We start from the raw sequence: 27,011 nt of genomic DNA, 5'->3' as shown, positions 1-27,011 counted from the left end.
GCATAGGTTAGTATGCCGATTTACCTCTTTTTTACTTGAAATTTTCATGGTGAAATTTCCCACTTTTATCGGAATATATAGGATTCTAAGGCTATACACCACCGATGAATGCATTTTTTTTGGGGAAAATAAAGCCGTGAAAATTTGGCCAATTTTGGCCAAAAATGGCATAGGTTAGTATGCCGATTTGCCTCTTTTTTACTTGAAATTTTCATGGTGAAATTTCCCACTTTTATCGGAATATATAGGATTCTAAGGCTATACACCACCGATGAATGCATTTTTTCTGGGGAAAATAAAGCCGTGAAAATTTGGCCAATTTTGGCCAAAAATGGCATAGGTTAGTATGCCGATTTGCCTCTTTCTTACTTGAAATTTTCATGGTGAAATTTCCCACTTTTCACGGAATATATGGGATTCTAAGGCTAAACACCACCGATGAATGCATTTTTTCTGGGGAAAATAAAGCCGTGAAAATGTGGCCAATTTTGGCCAAAAATGGCATAGGTTAGTATGCCGATTTGCCTCTTTTTTACTTGAAATTTTCATGGTGAAATTTCCCACTTTAAACGGAATTTATAGGTTTCAAAGGCTAAACACAACCGAGGAATGCATTTTACAGGTAGGAACAATATGTTCCACACTGCCCACCAGGGATGTTTTGTCTGTCTGTCGTGCATAAATGAATATATAATATTAACAGCTTTTTGATTGGTGGAGACCTACTGCCGGGTACGGAGAGGGGAGGTGGCTAAGGAAGGTGGGAGTCAGGAGAGGGGCATGAGGGGGGGGCAGAGGAGGGGCCTAAGGGAGGGGGGTTCAGGGGAGGGGCCTAAGGATATGGGGGGGGAGGGGTCAGGGGAGGGGCCTAAGGGAAGGGGGGTCAGGGGAGGGGCCTAAGGGAGGGGGGGTAAGGGGAGGGGCCGATAGCTACGGGGGCTGGCTACCTAGCTGCCAGCGTGGTGGGGATGTAGCTCAGTGGGAGAGCGCACGCTTTGCATGTGTGAGGCCATGGGTTCAATCCCCGGCATCTCCATGGCGGAAGCTTTTATTTAATTCATTTTTCCAACAAAGGTTTAATTCCAAAATCAATTGGCTGTATTTTTTTTTCGATTTAAAGCTTTTGTGACTGCATGGATTCATCTTCTTGGTTCTTTCGGTAAAGTCACGTAGAAGGGAAGTAATAAAATAATAAAAATAAAACATAATAAAATAATTCTCACGACGTTTCGGCCACAACGCAAGCAGCCGTCCTCAGGTGAAAACCAGGTCTGTCTCCCCGACATGGTGAAATTTCCCACTTTTAACGGAATTTATAGGTTTCGAAGGCTAAACACAACCGAGGAATGTACTTTTTGTTGAAAAATAGAGCTGTAAAAATTTGGCGAATTTTTTTTTTTACTTGAAATTTTCATGGTGAAATTTCCCACTTTTAACGGAATATATAGGATTCTAAGGCTATACACCACCGATGAATGCATTTTTTCTGGTAAAATAAAGCCGTGAAAATTTGGCCAATTTTGCCCAAAAATGGCATAGGTTAGTATGCCGTTTTGCCTCTTTTTAACTTGAAATTTTCATGGTGAAATTTCCCACTTTTAATGGAATATATAGGATTCCAAGGCTATACCCCACCGATGAATGCATTTTTTCTGGGGAAAATAAAGCCGTGAAAATTTGGCCAATTTTGGCCAAAAATGGCATAGGTTAGTATGCCGATTTGCTTCATGGGACGTGAAGATTTCATGGTGAAATTTCCCACTTTTAACGGAATTTATAGGTTTCGAAGGCTAAACACAACCGAGGAATGAACTTTTTGTTGAAAAATAGAGCTGTGAAAATTTGGTCAAATTTGGGCCAAAAAATGGCATAGGTTATTATGCAGATTTGATTTTTGGCGTGTGAAAATGTATTGGTGAAATTTACCACTTTTAACGTAATATATGGGATTATAAGGCTAAACACCACCGATGAATGCATTTTTTCTGGGGAAAATAAAGCCGTGAAAATTTGGCCAAATTTGGCCAAAAATGGCATAGGTTAGTATGCCGATTTGCCTCTTTTTAACTTGAAATTTTCATGGTGAAATTTCCCACTTTAAACGGGATTTATAGGTTTCAAAGGCTAAACACAACCGAGGAATGCATTTTACAGGTAGGAACAATATGTTCCACACTGCCCACCAGGGATTTTTTGTCTGTCTGTCGTGCATAAATAAATATATAATATTAACAGCTTTTTGATTGGTGGAGACCTACTGCCGGGTACGGAGAGGGGAGGTGGCTAAGGAAGGTGGGAGTCAGGAGAGGGGCATGAGGGGGGGGCAGAGGAGGGGCCTAAGGGAGGGGGGTTCAGGGGAGGGGCCTAAGGATATGGGGGGGAGGGGTCAGGGGAGGGGCCTAAGGGAAGGGGGGTCAGGGGAGGGGCCTAAGGATATGGGGGGGAGGGGTCAGGGGAGGGGCCTAAGGGAGGGGGGGTAAGGGGAGGGGCCGATAGCTACAGGTGCTGGCTAGCTAGCTGCCAGCGTGGTGGGGATGTATCTCAGTGGGAGAGCGCACGCTTTGCATGTGTGAGGCCATGGGTTCAATCCCCGGCATCTCCATGTCGGAAGCTTTTATTTAATTCATTTTTCCAACAAAGGTTTAATTCCAAATTCAATTGGCTGTATTTTTTTTCCGATTTAAAGCTTTTGTGACTGCAGGGATTTATCTTCTTGGTTCTTTCGGTAAAGTCACGTAGAAGGGAAGTAATAAAAAAAAAACATAATAAAATAATTCTCACGACGTTTCGGCCACAACGCAAGGAGCCGTCCTCAGGTGAAAACCAGGTCTGTCTCCCCGACATGGTGAAATTTCCCACTTTTCACGGAATATATAGGATTCTAAGGCTATACACCACCGAAGAATGCATTTTTTTTGGGGAAAATAAAGCCGTGAAAATTTGGCCAATTTTGGCCAAAAATGGCATAGGTTAGTATGCCGATTTGCCTCTTTTTAACTTGAAATTTTTATGGTGAAATTTCCCACTTTTAACGGAATATATAGGATTCTAAGGCTATACACCACCGATGAATGCATTTTTTCTGGGAAAATAAAGCCGTGAAAATTTGGCCAATTTTGGCCAAAAATGGCATAGGTTAGAATGCCAATTTGCCTCTTTATAACTTGAAATTTTCATGGTGAAATTTCCCACTTTTAATGGAATATATAGGATTCTAAGGCTATACACCACCGATGAATGCATTTTTTTTGGGGAAAATAAAGCCGTGAAAATTTGGCCAATTTTGGCCTCTTTTTTACTTGAAATTTTCATGGTGAAATTTCCCACTTTTATCGGAATATATAGGATTCTAAGGCTATACACCACTGATGAATGCATTTTTTTGGGGGAAAATAAAGCCGTGAAAATTTGGCCAATTTTGGCCAAAAATGGCATAGGTTAGTATGCCGATTTACCTCTTTTTTACTTGAAATTTTCATGGTGAAATTTCCCACTTTTATCGGAATATATAGGATTCTAAGGCTATACACCACCGATGAATGCATTTTTTCTGGGGAAAATAAAGCCGTGAAAATTTGGCCAATTTTGGCCAAAAATGGCATAGGTTAGTATGCCGATTTGCCTCTTTTTAACTTGAAATTTTCATGGTGAAATTTCCCACTTTTAACGGAATTTATAGGTTTCAAAGGCTAAACACAACCGAGGAATGCATTTTACAGGTAGGAACAATATGTTCCACACTGCCCACCAGGGATTTTTTGTCTGTCTGTCGTGCATAAATAACAGCTTTTTGATTGGTGGAGACCTACTGCCGGGTACGGAGAGGGGAGGTGGCTAAGGAAGGTGGGAGTCAGGAGAGGGGCATGAGGGGGGGGCAGAGGAGGGGCCTAAGGATATGGGGGGGAGGGGTCAGGGGAGGGGCCTAAGGGAAGGGGGGTCAGAGGGAGGGGCCTAAGGATATGGGGGGGAGGGGTCAGGGGAGGGGCCTAAGGGAAGGGGGGTCAGGGGAGGGGCCTAAGGGAGGGGGGTAAGGGGAGGGGCCGATAGCTACAGGGGCTGGCTACCTAGCTGCCAGCGTGGTGGGGATGTAGCTCAGTGGGAGAGCGCACGCTTTGCATGTGTGAGGCCATAGGTTCAATCCCCGGCATCTCCATGTCAGAAGCTTTTATTTAAGTCATTTTTCCAACAAAGGTTTAATTCCAAAATCAATTGGCTGTATTTTTTTTTCGATTTAAAGCTTTTGTGACTGCAGGGATTCATCTTCTTGGTTCTTTCGGTAAAGTCACATAGAAGGGAAGTAATAAAATAATAAAAATAAAACATAATAAAATAATTCTCACGACGTTTCGGCCACAACGCAAGCAGCCGTCCTCAGGTGAAAATCAGGTCTGTCTCCCCGACATGATGAAATTTCCCACTTTTAACGGAATTTATAGGTTTCGAAGGCTAAACACAACCGAGGAATGTATTTTTTGTTGAAAAATAGAGCTGTAAAAATTTGGCGAATTTTGGCCAAAAATGGCATAGGTTAGTATGACGATTTGCCTCTTTTTAACTTGACATTTTCATTGTGAAATTTCCCACTTTTATCGGAATATATAGGATTCTAAGGCTATACACCACCGATGAATGCATTTTTTCTGGGAAAATAAAGCCGTGAGAATTTGGCCAATTTTGCACAAAAATGGCATAGGTTAGTATGCCGATTTGCCTCTTTTTAACTTGACATTTTCATGGTGAAATTTCCCACTTTTATCGGAATATATAGGTTTCAAAGGCTAAACACAACCGAGGAATTCATTTTACAGGTAGGAACAATATGTTCCACACTGCCCACCAGTGATTTTTGTCTGTCTGTCGTGCATAAATAAATATATAATATTAACAGCTTTTTGATTGGTGGAGACCTACTGCCGGGTACGGAGAGGGGAGGGGCCTAAGGAAGGTGGGAGTCAGGAGAGGGGCCTGGGGGGGGGGGGCAGAGGAGGGGCCTAAGGGAGGGGGGTTCAGGGGAGGGGCCTAAGGATATGGGGGGGAGGGGGTCAGGGGAGGGGCCTAAGGGAAGGGGGGTCAGGGGAGGGGCCTAAGGATATGGGGGGAGGGGTCAGGGGAGGGGCCTAAGGGAAGGGGGGTCAGGGGAGGGGCCTAAAGATATGGGGGGGAGGGGTCAGGGGAGGGGCCTAAGGGAAGGGGGGTCAGGGGAGGGGCCTAAGGATATGGGGGGGAGGGGGTCAGGGGAGGGGCCTAAGGGAAGAGGGGTCAGGGGAGGGGCCTAAGGGAGGGGGGGTCAGCGGAGGGGCCTGAGGGAGGGGGGGGTAAGGGGAGGGGCCGATAGCTAAGGGGGCTGGCTACCTGGCTGCCAGCGTGGTGGGGATGTAGCTCAGTGGGAGAGCGCATGCTTTGCATGTGTGATTCCATGGGTTCAATCCCCGGCATCTCCATGTCGGAAGCTTTTATTTAATTCATTTTTCCAACAAAGGTTTAATTCCAAAATCAATTGGCTGTATTTTTTTTTCGATTTAAAGCTTTTGTGACTGCAGGGATTCATCTTCTTGGTTCTCTCGGTAAAGTCACGTAGAAGGGAAGTAATAAAATAATAAAAATAAACATAATAAAATAATTCTCACGACGTTTCGGCCACAACGCAAGCAGCCGTCCTCAGGTGAAAACCAGGTCTGTCTCCCCGACATGGTGAAATGTCCCACTTTTAACGGAATTTATAGGTTTCGAAGACTAAACACAACCGAGGAATGCACTTTGTGTTGAAAAATAAAGCTGTGAAAATTGGGCCAATTTGGGCCAAAAAATGGCATAGGTTATTATGCAGATTTGATTTTTGGCGTGTGAAAATTTCTTGGTGAAATTTACCACTTTTAACGTAATATATGGGATTCTTAGGCTAAACACCACCGATTAATGCATTTTTTGTTGAAAAATAGAGTTTTGAAAATTTGTCCAATTTTGGCCAAAAACGGCATAGGTTAGTATGCCGATTTGCTTTTTGGGACGTGAAAATTTCAAGGTGAAATTTCCCACTTTAAATGTTATAGATAAGATTCTAAGGCTAAACACAACCGAGGAATGCACTTTTTGTTGAAAAATAGAGCTGTGAAAATTTGGCCAATTTTGCCAAAAACTGCATAGGTTAGTCGGCCGATTTGCTTTTCAGACGTGAACATTTCATAGTGAAATTGCCCACTATTAATGTAATATATAGGGGTTCGGGGTTTTTGAGAGTTTTTGAGGTTTTTCGATTTCTTTCAGTTCTTTTTCGGTTCGTGAGATTGCCGGGGTATTTTAAATGTTTTGTTTTTTGTTGGATTTTTGGTGGGTTTTAGGTTTCGGTGGTGGGTCTTAGGGTTTTAGAAAAAGCGATCGAGAATAGAAAGGAGCTGAGGGCCGAGCGAAGGGTGGCAAGCGAGGGTGTGAGTGGGAGTTTGATCCAGGGTGCAACGGGCCAAGAAGAGAACAAGAACGAGAGTGAGACCGGGCGCAAGGAGGCGATGGGACAGCAAGGAGACGGGAATGTTGAGATCGCAGGGGGCGTGACGGGACATTTAAAGAAATGGGAGAAGAGAGGGCGGCGGGCGAGACGGTGCACAGCGTTGAATACTCGAGGGAGGAATTTAAAGAGACTGCGGAGATAGACGGGAAGCCAGAGAAGGAGGGGAGAGCAGTGAGGTGTGCATGGAAGGTTGAGTACAGTCCGTGCGGCTGCGTTTTGATGTGTTGGAGAGGGATAAAGGCTTAAGCAGGGAGACCGAACAGGAGTGAGTTGCAATAATGCAGACGATTGAAGACAAGGGGGAGTGCACGAGGAGTTTGGCAGCAGTGGTAGTGATGAGCGGGCAGATTTTCCTGATGTTGTACAGATGGTAATGGCGCGTGCGAGTGGTATTGGCAATGTGGGAAGTGAAGGAGAGAGTGGAATCGAAGGTAACGCCGAGAGTTAGGGCGGTAGAGTTTGGGAAGAGGCTATGGAGGGGGAAATAAATGGAGGGTGTAGGAGGGGGGGTGAGCGAGAGGAATGTAAAGAAAAGTGCGCGCAGAAGCGGGTGAACGCGTGGCGGTGATTGCGAGGTAGCCGCCACGTGCGCGTGGAACGAGCCAATTGTGTGCGTGGTCGAGCGCCGGTGTGGCCATTTTGCATCAGCGGCCATTTTGCACTGGCAGCCATTTTGCGCCACCTGCGAGGCCACCGTAGGAGGACCGCGCGCTCGGTCACCATCTTGAACCTCTCGAGGCCGGCGCGTAGACAGTTGTTGCGCAGGTGGTGGCGCGGTTTGCGGCCTTTTTGCTAGCGGCAGCTGCTGCTGTGCGCGCAGGCCGCGTGCGTGTTTTAAACTCCCGGCCAGCAACACAATGTGTCCTGATTTAAAGCTTTCGTGACTGCAGGGATTCATCTTCTTGGTTCTTTCTCACGACGTTTCGGCCACAACGCAAGTAGCTGTCCTCAGGTGGAGAACAGGTCTGTCGAGGAGACAGAGTCTGTTTCCGCGAGGTGGAGAACAGGTCTGTCGAGGAAACAGACTCTGTCTCCTCGACAGACTTGTTCTCCACCTGAGGACAGCTACTTGCGTTGTGGCCGAAACGTCGTGAGAAATATTTTATTATGTTTTATTTTTATTATTTTATTATTTCCATTCTACGTGACTTTACCGAAAGAACCAAGAAGACAATGTGTCCCGTACAGGGACGGCGCCAACCGAGGGGGCCCAGGGACTCTCCGTCGGCGGTTGCCGGGGCAAGAGCAGCCCGACGTGGAGGAGGGGGAGGAACGGGTGGACGTTGCTGCCTCACCCACCCACTCACCCATCAGTCCACCTCTTAGCCAGCCCGTGCCGTGCCCCTTCAGCCCCCCTCTATCCGGTTAGCTCCTTGGGCATGCGGTGGCTGGGCACGTGGGCTACGTGACCCAGCCAACGCTGCCTGGTCCGCTGGGTCATAAACAACAACACGAAGAAGTAGCAAATAATGACACCAACACAATAATGTTAATTCTCACGTTTGTTTCCATCCGTTTTTATTTTATAAACTCAGCAATTAAAAAAAAAACGCCAGACCAAGAAGAGACCACGACCACAGCACAGAGCGGAGTTTCTTTGGAACTCCGCTCTCTCCTAACCAACGCGACCGCCAGCTACACCAGGCACAGTAGTCGTGAATAGTCGAGAGTAGTCGTGAGGATAGGATTATAGAGTATTGCATAATTCACATGGCAGCCATTTGGAGCCCCCTCCCCATAGACACCCCCACACCGCACAAAGCTCCCCTGTGTAGCCTTAACAGGCTATAGGGGCAAGTGCTGTTAGCGAGTAGCACCTATGAAGGCTGGCACTGTGGCACACGAGGGGGTGGGTGGCCAACACCGCGCCCGGGCCGCCTTTGTAACCACAGTGACGATGTTTACTACACACCGCACCAGTTACTTATTTGAGGCTGAGTGGACCTAGGAGAGGCCCAGGGCCGGTTCAGCTAATCGCTGTCACCGGTGTTGGCCGTGAGCGGGAATCGAACTCGGGTCGCCGGGTTCGTAGCGCAGCGTAGCGCTAACCGCTGCACCACCGCTCCCCACCCCACACAACACAAACGCAGGCGAGGCCCTACGGTGCCACATTAACACTGGCGGGGGGAACAACCTTTGGCTACCCCTCCGAATTGGCGACGTTCGACTCACGAAGTAGCTTATTTCAGGTACAAAAATACGCGGCTTTTGTCTGCACGTTGAACTTGTGTCACACCACCACCGTACGTAGCCGACCGTGCCGAATCGGAGGTGCGGGGGGAAGGACAACAAATTAAACACAACAACAAGCAGCAGCGATTCGAAAGAAATTAGTTTGCCGGTCTAGATGACCATTTAAGTGCTGAGCTTCCGTAGGAAGAGAACGTTCCAGACGGCTAATGCTGGACCCCCCCCCCTTCTTGACACTTTGGCCAGTGCTGGGTCCCCCTCTTGGAGTCCGCACAGCAGCAGGGGCAGCAGCAGCAGCAGTAGCAGCAGGGGCAGCAGCAGCGGCAGCAGCGGCAGCAGCAGCAGCGGCAGCAGCAGGGGCAGCAGCTGCCTTCTTAACGTGCACAGAAGACGGCGCCTGAAGTGGCCGTTGTAGGGAGGCGAGGAGCTCCGTCATCGACACGGCGGCCGCAGGAAAGCCACGGCGAGTCTCAGGAGTTCGTCTGTAAGGAGGAGGAGGAGGTGGCGGGCTGCTGCTGCTGCTACGTTGGAGATGTTTGACCCTCAACTGGCGAGCCGAGAACAGAGTTTGGCGTCGGTAAATCTCACTCGCTGTACTGCCACCTCCAGGGCTACCACCACGGCCACAACGGCCACCACCACGGCCACCACCACCACGGCCACCACCACCACGGCCACCACCACCACGGTCAAGGCCACCACCACCACGGCCAAGGCCACCACCACGGCCACCACCACCAAGGCCACCACCACGGCCAAGGCCACCACCACCACGGCCACCACCACCACGGCCACCACCACCAGCACGGCCACCACCACGGCAGGCCGGTGGAGTTTGTTTCTTTTCACAAATCTCACTGCTGACCCCCATGAACCCGCTTCTTGGCAGCTGGGTCCACAAAAGCAAATTTGGCGCCACCGGATGAAGACCTCGAAGCAGATCGGGACCTGGGGGCTGCCCTGTCCACAGTGACCATCAATCAGCTAGCCACAATTACCATCAATCAGCTAGCCAAAGTTACCATCAATCAGCTAGCCACAGTTACCATCAATCAGCTAGCCAAAGTTACCATCAAACAGCGAGCCACAGTTACCATCAATCAGCTAGCCAAAGTTACCATCAATCAGCTAGCCACAGTTACCATCAATCAGAAAGCCACAATTACCATCAATCAGATAGCCACAGTTAGCATCAATCAGCGAGCCACAGGCACCATCAAACATCTTTCAGCAAGGCAATCGTTAAGCTTTCTGAAGCCACCAACCGGTAAGCCTGCGGCGTCTTCAATCAATGAGCCAGAGGTGCCACAGGCACCGTCAAAAAAAGTTTGCCGGGGAGGCAGCAGAGGGGGAACCCAGAACAACGCAAGGCAACAACAACAACAACCAGAACCTCGAGCGAGCCGCCACCGCTACTCAGCCGGGTCCACGCCCCCACAATAAGTTGCGTGCAACTTGGTTGCGTGCAACCTAATCGCTTATACGTGGTGGCGGGTGGGGGGGTCTATGCAATGGGCTAATTAAGACGGCTGGCTCGTTGCCCCGAGCAATCGGTTGCACACAACCAAGTTGCATGCAACCGATCCGCGTATATGTGGGGGGGGGGGGGGGGGTCTCTGCAATGGGTTTCTTAAGACGGATGGCTCCACGCCCGAGCAATCAGTTGCGTGCAACCTGTTTTTACCAACTACAGAAACCGCCATCATAGTAACCGCTATCATAAACACCTGCACCTCAATTCGGTTGCGTGCAACTTGAACTTTACCACCACGACCGCTCCTACCGCAACCACCGGCACCAGAATCACCAGAATCACCACAATCACCACCACCACCACCACCGCCAAGGCCTCGTGTTCAAACCCAGCGACGGGAAAGGCCGAAGGCCACTACCACCCCTGGGGGAGGTGGGGGGGCCCTGGGGGAGGGGGGAGGGACCCCTGGGGGAGGGGGGGGGGGGCCCTGGGGGAGGGGCCAAGAGGGGGACGAGAAGTCTGAACATCGACTCTCAACCCCGGTTCTCTGGCGGGGGGGGGGGGGGACGACGACTCGGGGGGAGGGACTCGGGGTGAGGGACTCGGGGGGACGACGACAGCCCCAGGAGGGGGAGGAGGAGGAGGCGGTGAGTGGGTCGAGCTCTGGGCTACACACAGAGGAGGCCGCTTTGAGGTTCAAGGTTGGGGAGAGCGGCCACCAGGAACCGGGGTCACCCCCAAATGGAGTCCTAGGGACAGGGCTAGAGCCACAGGTACCATGCAGACAGCCACAGGTACCATGCAGACAGACACAGGTACCATGCAGACAGACACAGGTACCACCAATCAGCAAGCCTCGAGTACAATCAGCAAGCCTTGAGTACCATCAAAAAGCCAAAGCCTCTGATACCACCAATCAGTAAGCCTCTGGTACCATCAAACGGCAAGCATCTTTTACCACCAATCAGCAAGCGTCTGTTGCCACCAATCGGTAAGCCTATGGTATCAATTGATGAGCATCCGGTACCAATCAGTGAGCATCTGGTACCACCAATCAGTAAGCATCTGGTACCAATCGGTGAGCATCTGGTACCACCAATCGGTAAGCCACCAACAGCATTAACCGGTAAGCCACCGGTACCCGCCGGTGAGCTACACGTGGCTTAGGTAGAGTCGTATTTAAGTGCAAATCAATGGAAGTTTAAAGTTTTAAAGACCCGGTCTCGCTGAGCCTGCAGACCCAGGGTGTAGAGACCCTGGGTCTGCAGACTCTGATCTCTAGACCCCGAGTCTCTACACCTGGAGACCCGGTCTCCCCGAGTCTCTACACCTGGAGACCCGGTCTCCCCGAGTCTATACACCTGGAGACCCGGTCTCCCCGAGTCTCAAGACCCTGAGTCTTAAAACCCTGTTTCTCCAGACCCTGAGACCCGGTCTCCTCCAGTCTCAAGACCCTGAGTCCTAAGACCCTGATTCTCCAGACCCTGAGACCTGGTCTCCCCGAGTCTCAAGACCCTGAGATTCTAGACCCTGATTCTCCAGACCCTGAGACCTGGTCTCCCCGAGTCTCAAGACCCTGAGATTCTAGACCCTGATTCTCCAGACCCTGAGACCTGGTCTCCCCGAGTCTCAAGATCCTGAGATTCTAGACCCTGATTCTCCAGACCCTGAGACCCGGTCTCCCCGAGTCTCAAGATCCTGAGATTCTAGACCCTGATTCTCCAGACCCTGAGACCCGGTCTCCCCGAGTCTCAAGATCCTGAGATTCTAGACCCTGAGTCTCCAGACCCTGAGACCTGGTCTCCCCGAGTCTCAAGACCCTGAGTCTTAAAACCCTGATTCTCCAGACCCTGAGACCTGGTCTCCCCGAGTCTCAAGACCCTGAGTCCTAAGACCCTGATTCTCCAGACCCTGAGACCTGGTCTCCCCGAGTCTCAAGACCCTGAGATTCTAGACCCTGATTCTCCAGACCCTGAGACCTGGTCTCCCCGAGTCTCAAGACCCTGAGATTCTAGACCCTGTTTCTCCAGACCCTGAGACCTGGTCTCCCCGAGTCTCAAGATCCTGAGATTCTAGACCCTGATTCTCCAGACCCTGAGACCCGGTCTCCCCGAGTCTCAAGATCCTGAGATTCTAGACCCTGATTCTCCAGACCCTGAGACCCGGTCTCCCCGAGTCTCAAGATCCTGAGATTCTAGACCCTGAGTCTCCAGACCCTGAGACCTGGTCTCCCCGAGTCTCAAGACCCTGAGTCTTAAAACCCTGATTCTCCAGACCCTGAGACCTGGTCTCCCCGAGTCTCAAGACCCTGAGTCCTAAGACCCTGATTCTCCAGACCCTGAGACCTGGTCTCCCCGAGTCTCAAGACCCTGAGATTCTAGACCCTGATTCTCCAGACCCTGAGACCTGGTCTCCCCGAGTCTCAAGACCCTGAGATTCTAGACCCTGATTCTCCAGACCCTGAGACCTGGTCTCCCCGAGTCTCAAGATCCTGAGATTCTAGACCCTGATTCTCCAGACCCTGAGACCCGGTCTCCCCGAGTCTCAAGATCCTGAGATTCTAGACCCTGATTCTCCAGACCCTGAGACCCGGTCTCCCCGAGTCTCAAGATCCTGAGATTCTAGACCCTGAGTCTCCAGACCCTGAGACCTGGTCTCCCCGAGTCTCAAGACCCTGAGTCTTAAAACCCTGATTCTCCAGACCCTGAGACCTGGTCTCCCCGAGTCTCAAGACCCTGAGTCTCAACACTACGAGTCTCAAGACCCTGAGACCTGGTCTCCCTGAGTCTCCAGGCAACAGCAGCAGCAGCAGGGGGCGGCAACTAGGACTGTATGAGTAGTAAGGCATTCATTTCATAAGCAATGCATATGGTTTGGGAATTGTTAGTGCAGTTAGGCTAAAGGGGGTTTAGAATTGCTACACCTGAAGAGTATAGGCTATATTCCTACAGTGTTTAATACAGATCTCTTAGCTCGAGCGAGATCCACGCACTCTCATAGAGGTCACAGCCATCACGAGCCCAGCGACACGGCCATCGTGAACCCCCCTGATAGAGGCTCAGAGAGAGAGACACCCAGACCCAGGCCTCCAACCCAGGCCCTCAGTGTCTCTCTGACCACAGTGCTCAGCCAATGGAAGAATCATTGTCAATGGACGAACAAACATGGTGATGACAGTGATGATGATGATGATGATAGTGATGATAGTGATGATGATGATGATGATGATAGTGATGATGATGATGGTGATGATGGTGATGATGATAGTGATGGTGATGATAGTGATGGTGATGATAGTGATGATGATAGTGATGATAGTGATGATGATAGTGATGATGATGATAGTGATGGTGATGATAGTGATGATGATAGTGATGATGATGATAGTGATGATGATGATAGTGATGGTGATGATGGTGATGATGGTGATGATGATGATAGTGATGGTGATGATAGTGATGATGATGATGGTGATGATAGTGATGATGATGATAGTGATGATGATGACAGTGATGATGATGATGATAGTGATGGTGATGATAGTGATGATGATGATGATAGTGATGATGATGGTGATGATGGTGATGATGATGATAGTGATGATGATAGTGATGATGATGATAGTGATGATGATGATAGTGATGGTGATGATGGTGATGATGGTGATGATGATGATAGTGATGGTGATGATAGTGATGATGATGATGGTGATGATAGTGATGATGATGATAGTGATGATGATGATAGTGATGATGATGATGATAGTGATGATGATGATGGTGATGATGGTGATGATGATAGTGATGATGATGATAGTGATGATGATAGTGATGATGATGATGATAGTGATGATGATGATGATAGTGATGATGATTGTGGTGATGATGGTGATGATGATGATAGTGATGGTGATGATGATAGTGATGATGATGTTGCTGCAGTTGATAGTGATGTTGGTGATGATAATGACGATAGTGGAGGTGATGATGGTGGAGGTGGTGATGGTGGAGGTGGTGATGGTGGAGGTGGTGGTGATGGTGGAGGAGGTGGTGATGGTGGAGGAGGTGGTGATGGTGATGGTGGAGGTGATGGTGGAGGTGGTGATGGTGGAGGTGATGGTTGTGATGGTGGAGGTGATGGTGGAGGAGGTGGTGATGGTGGAGGTGGTGATGGTGGAGGTGGTGATGGTGGAGGTGATGATGGTGGAGGTGATGATGGTGGAGGTGATGATGGTGGAGGTGATGGTGGAGGTGATGGTGGAGGTGATGGTGGAGGTGATGGTGGAGGTTGTGATGGTGGAGGTGGTGATGGTGGAGGTGGTGATGGAGGTGGTGATGGTGGAGGTTGTGATGGTGGAGGTGGTGATGGTGGAGGTGGTGATGGTGGAGGTGGTGATGGTGGAGGTGGTGATGGAGGTGGTGATGGTGGAGGTGGTGATGGTGGAGGTGGTGATGGAGGTGGTGATGGTGGAGGTGGTGATGGTGGAGGTGATTGTGTTATCAGCCGCTGGGAGTGATTGGCAGGAAGTCTCCATCCTCATCGTCGGGGGAGTCCATCAACATCGCCACGCAGCCCTGCACGGGAGATGGGCTCCTGCAACATCAACATCAACACCATCAACACCAACATCAACATCAACACCATCACCATTAACACCATTATCTGTGAGGGAGTGGGTGAGCGAGTGGGTGAGTGGGTGAGTCGGTATGCGAGTAGGTGAGTGAGTGAGCAGGAGAGTGAGGTGGTGAGTGAGCGGACGGGTGAGTGGGTGAGCGAGTGGGTGAGCGAGCGAGTGGGTGAGTGAGCGAGCAAGCAAGCTGAGTGGGTGAGTAGTTGAGTGGGCGGGCGGGTGAGCGAGTGAGTGAGTGAACAGGTGAGTGGGTGAGTGAGCAAGTGGGTGAGTGAGCGAGTGAATGAGTAAGCGGGTGAGCGAGTGGGTGAGTGGGCGAGCGAGTGAGTGAGTGAGCAGGTGAGTGAGTGAGTGAGTGAGTGAGCGAGTGGGTGAGTGAGCAGGTGAATGAGTGAGTGAGTGAGCGAGTGGGTGAGTGAGCGAGTGGGTGAGTGAGTGAATGAGCAAGCAGGTGAGCGAGCGGGTGAGTAAGCGAGTGAGTGGGCGAGCGAGTGAGAGAGCAAGTGGGCGAGTGAGCGAGTGATTGAGTGAGTGAGCGAGTGAATGAGCAAGCGGGTAAGCGAGTGGGCGAGCGAGTGGGTGAGCGAGTGGGGTGAGCGAGTGGGCGAGTGAGTGGGTGAGCAAGCGAGCGAGTGAGTGAGTGAGTGGGCGAATGAGTGGGCGAGCGATTGAGCGAGCGGTTGAGTGAGTGGGCGAGCGAACGGTTGAGGGGGTGGGCGAGCGGGCGAGCGAGCGAGGGAGGGAGCACCTCCCACCTTTGTGCCGAGTGGCTGATGAGGCTGTGGCAGGAGTCGATCTGCACGTCGAGGCCGCGCTTCATGCTGCACATCTCCATGTACTCGTGCAGGTGGCGCGTCATGTCGTTCTTGGCGTTCGCCAGCTCCATCTGCACCACCAGCAGCACCAGCAGCATCATCAGCATCATCATCAGCATCAACAGCAGCACCAACAGCAGCATCATCATCAGCATCATCAGCATCATCAGCATCATCATCAACAGCATCATCATCAGCATCATCATCACCAGCTCCATCTGCATCAACAGCAGCATCATCAGCATCATCAACAGCAACATCATCAGCAGCAGCATCACCAGCATCATCAACAGTAGCATCAGCAGCATCATCACCAGCAGCATCATCATCATCATCAACAGCAGCATAATCATCATCAACAGCATCATCATCAGCATCATCAACATCATCATCAGCATCAACAGCATCAGCATCATCAACAGCATCAGCATCATCAACAGCATCATCATCATCATCAGCATCATCAACATCAGCATCATCATCAGCATTAACAGCATCGCATCAGCAGCATCATCATGAACAGCAGCAGTAGCATCAACAGCAGTAGCAGCAGCGGTAGCATCATCATCAGGGTGGATGGTGGTGGAGGTTGTGATAGTGGAGGTAGTGGTGGTGATGGCAGTGGTGATGGTAGTGGTGATGGTAGTGGTGATGGTGATGGTGGTGATGGTAGTGGTGATGGTAGTAGTGATGTTGATGGTCATGGTAATGGTAGTGGTGATGGTGATGGTAGTGGTGATGGTGATGGTGGTGATGGCAGTGGTGATGGTAGTGGTGATGGTGATGGTAGTGGTGATGGTAGTGGTGATGGTGATGGTGGTGATGGTAGTAGTGATGGTCATGGTAATGGTAGTGGTGATGGTGATGGTAGTGGTGATGGTGATGGTGGTGATGGTAGTGGTGATGGTAGTGGTGATGTTGATGATGATGGTAATGGTAGTGGTGATGGTGATGGTAGTGGTGATGGTGATGGTGGTGATGGTGATGGTGGTGATGGTGATGGTGGTGATGGTGGTGATGGTAGTGGTGATGGTGATGGTAGTGGTGATGATGGTGATGGTGGTGATGGTAGTGGTGATGGTAGTGGTGATGGTGGTGGTGATGGTGATGGTAGTGGTGATGTTGATGGTGATGGTAGTGGTGATGGTGGTGATGGTGGTGATGGTAGTGGTGATGGTGATGGTAGTGGTGCTGATGGTGATGGTGGTGATGGTAGTGGTGATGGTAGTGGTGATGGTGGTGGTGATGGTGATGGTAGTGGTGATGGTAGTGGTGATGGTGGTGGTGATGGTGATGGTGGTGATGGGAGTCCACCTCGATCTGGCTGATGGTCTCCTGGTATTCCTTCTCTCGATTCTGCAGCAGAGACTCCGTCTCACGGATCACCGTCTCCACCGAGTCCACCTTGACACAGACGCAGACAACCATCAACTCACTCACCCACTCACTCACCCACCCACCCACTCACCCACTCACTCACCCACCCACCCACTCACCCACTCACTCACTCACTCACACACTCACTCACTCACCCACTCACTCACCCACCCACCCACTCACCCACTCACTCACTCACCCACCCACCCACTCACCCACTCACTCACTCACTCACACACTCACTCACTCACCCACTCACTCACCCACTCACCCACTCACTCACTCACTCATTCACCCACTCACTCACCCACTCACTCACTCACCCACTCACTCACCCACTCACTCACCCACCCACTCACTCACCCACTCACTCACCCACTCACTCACCCACTCACTCACCCACTCACACACTCACTCACACACTGACCCACTCACTCACTCACCCACTCACTCACCCACTCACTCACTCACTCACTCACCCACTCACTCACCCACTCACTCACTCACCCACTCACTCACCCACTCACTCACTCACCCACTCACTCACCCACCCACTCACCCACTCACTCACCCACCCACCCCACTCACCCACTCACTCACTCACTCACACACTCACTCACTCACTCACACACTCACTCACTCACACACTCACTCACTCACCCACTCACTCACCCACTCACTCACCCACTCACTCACTCACCCACTCACTCACTCACCCACTCACTCACCCACTCACTCACCCACTCACTCACTCACTCACTCACCCACTCACACACTCACTCACACACTCACCCACTCACTCACCCACCCACTCACTCACCCACTCACTCACTCACCCACTCACTCACCCACCCACCCACTCACTCACCCACCCACCCACTCACTCATTCACCCACTCACCCACTCACTCACCCACTCACCCACTCACTCACCCACTCACTCACTCACCCACTCACTCACCCACTCACTCACCCACTCACACACTCACCCACCCACTCACTCACCCACCCACTCACCCCACTCACTCACCCACTCACTCACCCACCCACCCACCCACTCACTCACCCACCCACCCCACTCACTCACTCACCCACTCACTCACTCACCCACTCACTCACTCACCCACTCACTCACTCACTCACCCACTCACTCACTCACTCACTCACTCACCCACCCACTCACCCACTCACTCACTCACTCACTCACCCACTCACTCACTCACTCATTCACCCACTCACCCACTCACTCACCCACCCACCCACTCACCCACTCACTCACTCACACACCCACTCACACACTCACTCACACACACACTCACTCACTCACACACCCACTCACTCACCCCACTCACTCACTCACTCACTCACTCACCCACTCACTCACTCACCCACCCACTCACCCACTCACCCACTCACTCACTCACCCACTCACTCACCCACTCACTCACCCACGCACTCACCCACCCACCCACTCACCCACTCACTCACTCACTCACACACCCACTCACACACTCACTCACACACACACACACTTACTCACACACTCACTCACACACACACTCACTCACACACTCACACACACACACACTCACTCACACACTCACTCAGCTACTCACTCACCCACCCACTCACCCACTCACTCACCCACTCTCACACTCTCACACACTCACCCACTCTCACACACTCACTCACTCACCCACTCACCCACTCACCCACTCACCGACTCACACACACACACACACTCACCGACTGACACACACACACTCACTCACTCACCCACTCACACACCCACTCACTCACACACACACTCACCCACCCACCCACACACACACTCACTCACTCACTCACACACCCACTCACACACTCACTCACTCACCCACTCACTCACTCACACACCCACTCACACACCCACTCACACACTCACACACACACTCACTCACTCACACACACACTCACTCACTCACACACTCACACACACTCACTCACACACACACACTCACCCACCCACCCACTCACTCACCTACTCACCCATCTACTCACCCACTCACTCACCCACTCACTCACCGACACACACACACTCACTCACTCACCCGCTCACACACACACACTCACTCACACACCCACTCACACACCCACCCACTCACTCACTCACTCACCCACTCACTCACTCACTCACCCACCCACCCACTCACCCACTCACTCACTCACCGACTCACTCACCCACTCACTCACACACCCACTCACTCACACACTCACACACTCACTCACACACACACTCGCTCACACACACACTCACTCACTCACACACTCACTCACTCACACACACACACCCACCCACCCACTCACCTACTCACCCATCCACTCACCCACTCGCCCATCTACTCACCCACTCACACAGCCACCCACTTTCCCACCCACCCACTCACTCATCCACCCACCCACTCACCCACCCACCCACTCACCCATCCCTTGCCATCACTCGTGTTGTTGTTGAGGGAGTTGGCGCAAGCCTGCAGGGAGACAAAGGTGGGTGGGAGTTACTGAGCAACGCTCGATCCCTCCTGCCATTGTGAATCCCTGGCAGAGACACTGAGACACAGACTCAGTGTCTCCGACACGGCCATTGTGAACCCCTGGTAGACAGAGAGAGACACTGAGACACAGACTCAGTGTCTCCGACACGGCCATTGTGAACCCCTGACAGAGACACAGAGACACAGAGATACAAGAGACACAGAGATACAAGAGACACAGACACACAGACACAGAGACACAGAGACACAGAGACACAGAGCCACAGAGCCACAGAGAGAGAGAGACACAGAGACACAGAGAGAGAGAGAGACACAGAGACACAGAGACACAGGAGGAGGAGGAGGAGGAGTGACGGACCCCAGGAGAGGTGGTGGTGGTGGTGATGGGGCCCATGTCGTCCCACAAGAGCAGAGTCTCGTCCATCTCCTCCCACACGAGGCTGTCCGTGTCGTCTTCAAAGTCCACGCTCTCACGTCTACTGGGGGCGGGCGGGGGGGGCGGGGGGGGGTGACAATGATGGTTGTGGAGATGATCGTGGTGGGAGGGGAGGGAGGGAGGGAGGTGTGCTGTGTGTACTTCTCCACCGTGTTAATCACCACCATCACTGCCACCACCCTCACCACCACACGCACAACCACCGCTATCACCACCACCCTCACCACCACCACCACCACCCTCGCCACCACCACCCTCACCACCACCCTCACCCTCACCACCACCACCCTCACTCACCACCACCCTCACCACCACCACCCTCACCACCACCACCCTCACCACCACACGCACAACCACCGCTATCACCACCACCCTCACCACCACCACCACCACCACCACCCTCACCACCACCCTCACCCTCACCACCACCACCCTCACCACCACCACCCTCACCACCACCACCCTCACCACCACCACCCTCACTCACCACCACCCTCACCACCACCACCCTCACCACCACCACCACCACCACCCTCACCACCACCACCCTCACCACCACCACCCTCACCACCACCACCCTCACCACCACCACCCTCACCACCACCACCCTCACTCACCACCACCCTCACCACCACCACCGCTATCACGAGCACCACCACCCTCACCAATACCAACAACCGCCATTCGCCACTAAGTGACGGTGACATCACCACGGCGCCTGTGCCAGGCCATTTTGCACTTTGAGGCCACCATGTGAAGTGTCGTAGGCTCGCTGGTGACAGGAGGTCTCGGGACAGACCCAGCAGGTGCCATGGGTCGACTAACTCAGATGACCGGTAGATGCACCAACTGTGCCTCCTACTGTGCCAACTTGCTGCATTTTTGCCACCCCGGCGGTCCGCTCGTTGTTGTGAGCGTCGCTCACCATCATGAAGGTCCTTAATGATCGTGAGCAGAGGGTCAGGGACTCCGAAAGCACGAAGAACAACCCATAGCCCAGGCCTACTGATGGTATCATAGGCCTTGACCAGGTCAATAAAGCAGAGACGTAGGTCTTGTTGGATTTCCCAATATCTCTGCTGTCGCAGACGGACAGAAAATATGGCATCTGTACAGGACCGCTCTGGTCTGAAATCCAATGCGGTTTCAGACCACCACCACCACCACCACCACCCCCCTCACTCACCACCACCAACCTCACCACCAACCTCACCACCACCACCACCCTCACTCACCACCCTCACTCACCACCACCATCACCACCACTCACCACCCTCACTCACCACCACCCTCACCACCACCCTCACCACCACTCACATCTGGTTCATGATCTGCTTCACTTCGTCCGTCACGTTGCTGGCGATGAAAGCGGCCGCTGCTGCTTCATCTTCCTCACCGTCCTCACCCTCACCGCCCTCACCGCCCTCACCGCCCTCACCACCGCCACGGCCCGTCACGTCCTCCCGCCGTGTCGCCCTTCTCCCAGAATGCTCAGCGGCGGCCCCAGAATGCTCTGGGGCACCGGCCCGGAGGCCCGGAGGAGTGGGAGTGGCAGGAGCGGAGCTGGCGCTGCTGCCGCTGCTGCTGCGCAACTCGTGGCCACGGCTCGCCGGGAACTACGGAGGGCAAACGGTGAGCGGTGGTGAGGAGTGGTGACTAGTGGTGAGCAGTGGTGAGCAGTGGTGAGCGTTATGGTTGTGTGAGTGGGGTGGTTGGTGGTAATGTTGAGGTGGAAGGTGGTGATGGTGAGTGAGGGGGTGAGTGTGTGAATGATTGGATGGATGAATGTGTTAGTGGGTGAGTGAGTGAACGAGTGAGTGAACGAGTGAGTGAACGAGTGAGTGAGTGAACGGGTGAGTGAGCGGGTTAGCGTTGAGTGAGTGAGTGGGTGAGTGAGTGAGTGAGTGAGGGAGTTATTGGGTTAGTGAGTGAGTGAGTGGGTGAGCGAGCGGGTAAGCGAGCGGGTGAGTGAGTGAGTGAGTGGGTGAGTGAGTGGGTGAGTGAGTGAGTCGGTGAGTGAATGAGTGAGTGGGTGAGCGAGCGGGGTGAGCGAGCGGGTGAGTGAGTGGGTGAGTGAGCGGGTGAGTGAGCGGGTGAGTGAGTGGGTGAGTGAGCGGGTGAGTGAGCGGGTGAGTGAGCGGGTGGGTGAGTGGGTGAGTGAGTGAGCGGGTGAGAAACTCACCGTGTAAGCTCTATCGTTGTTGCACTGCTGGGCGATGTCACACAATTTGGCTGTGATCTCGATCCTCCGACAGATGTCCATGTCCACCTTGCGGGCCTTCTCATGGATCTTCGAGTCCATCTCGGACCATTGCTGAGTCCACCACAGAGTGTCCACCACACACACACAGAGATACACACACAGACACAGACACACAGATTACACACACACACAGTCACTATCACAGTCACACACACACAGTCACTATCACAGTCACACACACACAGTCACTAACACAGTCACACACACACAGTCACTAACACAGTCACACAGATAGACACACACAGACACACACATAGACACAGACACACACACACAGATACACACACACATAGACACACACACACAGTCACACACACAGACACACACACAGACACACACACAGACACACACACACACATACAGACACACACACACACACAGACACACACACACAAACACACACACACAGACACACACACAGACACACACACACAGACACACACACGGATACACACACGGATACACACACACACAGACACACACATAGACACAGACACACACACAGACACACACACACAGACACACAGACACACACATAGACACAGACACACACACAGACACACACACACAGACACACACACACACAGACACACACACACACACAGACACACACACACAGTCACACACACACAGACACACACACAGTCACACACACACAGACACACTCACACAGATAGACACACACAGACACACACATAGACACAGAGACACAGACACACACACACAGATACACACACATAGACACACACACACAGTCACACACACACAGACACACACACAGACACACTCACATAGATAGACACACACAGACACACACATAGACACAGAGACACAGACACACACACATACACACACACAGACACACATACACACACACACACATACACACACACACACACATACAGACACACACACACAGACACACACACACACAGTCACACACACACAGACACACTCACACAGATAGACACACACAGACACACACATAGACACAGAGACACAGACACACACATACACACACACACAGTCACACATACACACACACACAGACACACACACACAGACACACACACACAGTCACACACACACAGTCACACACACACAGACACACACATAGACACAGAGACATAGACACACACACAGACACACACAGTCACTGCTGTATAGTGAATGTTGTAATTCCATTCATGGCCAACAGAGGGCAGAACGTGACAGATACAGCCAGCGACCACTGACAAGTCCACAGTCACTCACCACAGTCACTCACCACAGTCACTCACCACAGTCACTCACCACAGTCACTCACCACAATCACTCACCACGGTCACTCACCACGGTCACTCACCACGGTCACTCACCACAGTCACTCACCACAATCACTCACCACGGTCACTCACCACGGTCACTCACCACGGTCACTCACCACGGTCACTCACCACAGTCACTCACCACAGTCACTCACCACAATCACTCACCACAGTCACTCACCACGGTCACTCACCACAGTCACTCACCACAGTCACTCACCACAATCACTCACCACAGTCACTCACCACGGTCACTCACCACAGTCACTCACCACGGTCACTCACCACAGTCACTCACCACGGTCACTCACCACAATCACTCACCACAGTCACTCACCACAATCACTCACCACGGTCACTCACCACAGTCACTCACCACGGTCACTCACCACGGTCACTCACCACAGTCACTCACCACAATCACTCACCACAGTCACTCACCACAGTCACTCACCACAGTCACTCACCACAATCACTCACCACAGTCACTCACCACGGTCACTCACCACAGTCACTCACCACAGTCACTCACCACAGTCACTCACCACAGTCACTCACCACAATCACTCACCACAATCACTCACCACAGTCACTCACCACAGTCACTCACCACAATCACTCACCACGGTCACTCACCACAGTCACTCACCACGGTCACTCACCACAATCACTCACCACAGTCACTCACCACAGTCACTCACCACGGTCACTCACCACAATCACTCACCACAGTCACTCACCACAGTCACTCACCACAATCACTCACCACGGTCACTCACCACAATCACTCACCACAGTCACTCACCACGGTCACTCACCACAATCACTCACCACAGTCACTCACCACGGTCACTCACCACGGTTACTCACCACGAGTCCAGCATAGCAGTCCCATATCACAAGTGTGCATGAGTGAGTGAGTGGGTGAGTGAGTGAGTGGGTGAGTGAGTGAGTGAGTGGGTGAGTGAGTGGGTGAGTGGGTGGGTGGGTGAGTAAGTGAGTGGGTGGGTGAGTAAGTGAGTGAGTGGGTGGGGTGAGTTGGTGAGTGAGTTGGTGAGTGGGTGAATGGCTGAGTGAGTCGGTGAGTGAGTCGGTGAGTGAGTTGGTGAGTGGGTGAGTGGGGGTGGGTGGGTGAGTGTGAGTGGATGAGTGAGGGGTGGGGGTGGGTGAGCAGGCGGTTGGGGTGGGGGTGGATGAGTGGGTGGGTGGGTGAGTGTGTGAGTGAGTGTGTGGGTGAGTGAGTGGGTGGGTGGGTGTGTGGGTGAGTGTGTCGGTGAGTGTGTGGGTGAGTGGGTGGGTGAGTAATCAGGTGAGTGTGTGGGTGAGTGTGTGGGTGGGTGGGTGAGTGTGTGGGTGAGTGTGTGGGTGGGTGGGTGGGTGAGTGTGTGGGTGAGTGTGTGGGTGAGTGTGTGGGTGAGTGTGTGGGTGAGTGTGTGGGCGAGTGTGTGGGTGAGTGTGTGGGTGAGTGTGTGGGTGAGTGTGTGGGTGAGTGTGTGGGTGGGTGTGTGGGTGAGTGTGTGGGTGGGTGGGTGGGTGAGTAATCAGGTGAGTGTGTGGGTGAGTGTGTGGGTGGGTGTGTGGGTGAGTGTGTGGGTGAGTGTGTGGGTGAGTAATCAGGTGAGTGTGTGGGTGAGTGTGTGGGTGAGTGTGTGGGTGAGTGTGTGGGTGGGTGTGTGGGTGAGTGTGTGGGTGAGTGTGTGGGTGAGTAATCAGGTGAGTGTGTGGGTGAGTGTGTGGGTGGGTGGGTGGGTGAGTAATCAGGTGAGTGTGTGGGTGAGTGTGTGGGTGAGTGTGTGGGTGAGTGTGTGGGTGAGTGTGTGGGTGGGTGTGTGGGTGAGTGTGTGGGTGAGTGTGTGGGTGAGTAATCAGGTGAGTGTGTGGGTGAGTGTGTGGGTGGGTGGGTGGGTGAGTAATCAGGTGAGTGTGTGGGTGAGTGTGTGGGTGAGTGTGTGGGTGGGTGTGTGGGTGGGTGTGTGGGTGGGTGTGTGGGTGAGTGTGTGGGTGAGTGTGTGGGTGAGTGTGTGGGTGAGTGTGTGGGTGAGTGTGTGGGTGGGTGAGTGTGGGTGAGTGTGTGGGTGAGTGTGTGGGTGGGTGAGTGTGTGGGTGAGTGTGTGGGTGAGTGTGTGGGTGAGTGTGTGGGTGAGTGTGTGGGTGAATGTGTGGGTGAGTGTGTGGGTGGGTGGGTGGGTGGGTGAGTGTGTGGGTGAGTGTGTGGGTGAGTGTGTGGGTGGGTGTGTGGGTGGGTGGGTGGGTGAGTAATCAGGTGAGTGTGTGGGTGAGTGTGTGGGTGGGTGTGTGGGTGGGTGTGTGGGGTGGGTGTGTGGGTGAGTGTGTGGGTGAGTGTGTGGGTGAGTGTGTGGGTGAGTGTGTGGGTGAGTGTGTGGGTGGGTGGGTGGGTGAGTAATCAGGTGAGTGTGTGGGTGAGTGTGTGGGTGGGTGTGTGGGTGGGTGTGTGGGTGAGTGTGTGGGTGAGTGTGTGGGTGAGTGTGTGGGTGAGTGTGTGGGTGAGTGTGTGGGTGGGTGAGTGTGGGTGAGTGTGTGGGTGAGTGTGTGGGTGGGTGAGTGTGTGGGTGAGTGTGTGGGTGAGTGTGTGGGTGAGTGTGTGGGTGAGTGTGTGGGTGAATGTGTGGGTGAGTGTGTGGGTGGGTGGGTGGGTGAGTGTGTGGGTGAGTGTGTGGGTGAGTGTGTGGGTGAGTGTGTGGGTGAGTGTGTGGGTGAGTGTGTGGGTGAGTGTGTGGGTGTGTGTGTGGGTGAGTGTGTGGGTGGGTGAGTGTGTGGGTGAGTGTGTGGGTGGGTGGGTGGGTGAGTGTGTGGGTGAGTGTGTGGGTGGGTGGGTGAGTGTGTGGGTGAGTGTGTGGGTGAGTGTGTGGGTGAGTGTGTGGGTGAGTGTGTGGGTGAGTGTGTGGGTGGGTGGGTGAGTGTGTGGGTGAGTGTGTGGGTGGGTGGGTGGGTGAGTGTGTGGGTGAGTGTGTGGGTGAGTGTGTGGGTGAGTGCTGTGGGTGAGTGTGTGGGTGGGGGTGGGTGGGTGAGTGTGTGGGTGAGTGTGTGGGTGAGTGTGTGGGTGAGTGTGTGGGTGAGTGTGTGGGTGAGTGTGTGGGTGAGTGAGTGTGTGGGCGAGTGTGTGGGCGAGTGTGTGGGTGAGTGTGTGGGTGAGTGTGTGGGTGAGTGTGTGGGTGAGTGTGTGGGTGGGTGGGTGAGTGTGTGGGTGAGTGTGTGGGTGGGTGGGTGGGTGAGTGTGTGGGTGAGTGTGTGGGTGAGTGTGTGGGTGAGTGTGTGGGTGAGTGTGTGGGTGAGTGTGTGGGTGGGTGGGTGAGTGTGTGGGTGAGTGTGTGGGTGAGTGTGTGGGTGGGTGGGTGAGTGTGTGGGTGAGTGTGTGGGTGGGTGGGTGGGTGGGTGAGTGTGTGGGTGAGTGTGTGGGTGAGTGTGTGGGGTGTGTGTGTGGGTGTGTGGGTGGGTGTGTGGGTGAGTGGGTGGGTGGGTG

At 52.8% G+C, this 27,011-nt stretch overlaps 1 protein-coding gene and 2 non-coding genes across 4 annotated transcripts; 2 read left to right on the top strand and 1 right to left on the bottom strand.

Annotated features, from left to right (window-relative positions):
• The first annotated feature begins 964 nt into the window (after positions 1 to 964).
• Positions 965 to 1,036, top strand: TRNAA-UGC (transfer RNA alanine (anticodon UGC)). Its single transcript has one exon. It is a non-coding gene; the product is annotated as a tRNA-Ala (tRNA).
• Positions 1,037 to 4,081: 3,045 nt separating this feature from the next.
• Positions 4,082 to 4,153, top strand: TRNAA-UGC (transfer RNA alanine (anticodon UGC)). Its single transcript has one exon. It is a non-coding gene; the product is annotated as a tRNA-Ala (tRNA).
• Positions 4,154 to 10,713: 6,560 nt separating this feature from the next.
• On the bottom strand, positions 10,714 to 22,304 carry LOC144737964 (intermediate filament family orphan 2-like). 2 transcript variants are annotated; one of them, XM_078620878.1, is made up of 7 exons: positions 22,143 to 22,304; positions 21,278 to 21,576; positions 19,883 to 20,000; positions 19,453 to 19,500; positions 16,929 to 17,018; positions 15,555 to 15,685; positions 10,714 to 14,762 (listed from the first exon to the last, which is right to left on the bottom strand). In XM_078620878.1, exons 1-7 carry the CDS (start codon positions 22,260 to 22,262, stop codon positions 14,669 to 14,671), a joined length of 900 nt encoding a protein of 299 aa, XP_078477004.1. In that variant the 5' UTR covers positions 22,263 to 22,304; the 3' UTR covers positions 10,714 to 14,668. The 2 variants fall into 2 exon arrangements, with proteins under 2 accessions (XP_078477004.1, XP_078477003.1); XM_078620877.1 differs by having other exon boundaries at positions 10,715 to 14,762; positions 19,883 to 20,003.
• Positions 22,305 to 27,011: the final 4,707 nt, after the last annotated feature.

This window comes from Lampetra planeri, chromosome 76, assembly GCF_965212315.1.
Source record: "Lampetra planeri chromosome 76, kcLamPlan1.2.h2, whole genome shotgun sequence".
In the NCBI taxonomy this organism is placed as follows: domain Eukaryota; kingdom Metazoa; phylum Chordata; class Hyperoartia; order Petromyzontiformes; family Petromyzontidae; genus Lampetra; species Lampetra planeri.
The sequence above is the reverse complement of the archived record's forward strand: the minus strand, read 5'-3'. Positions and strand labels throughout refer to the sequence as shown.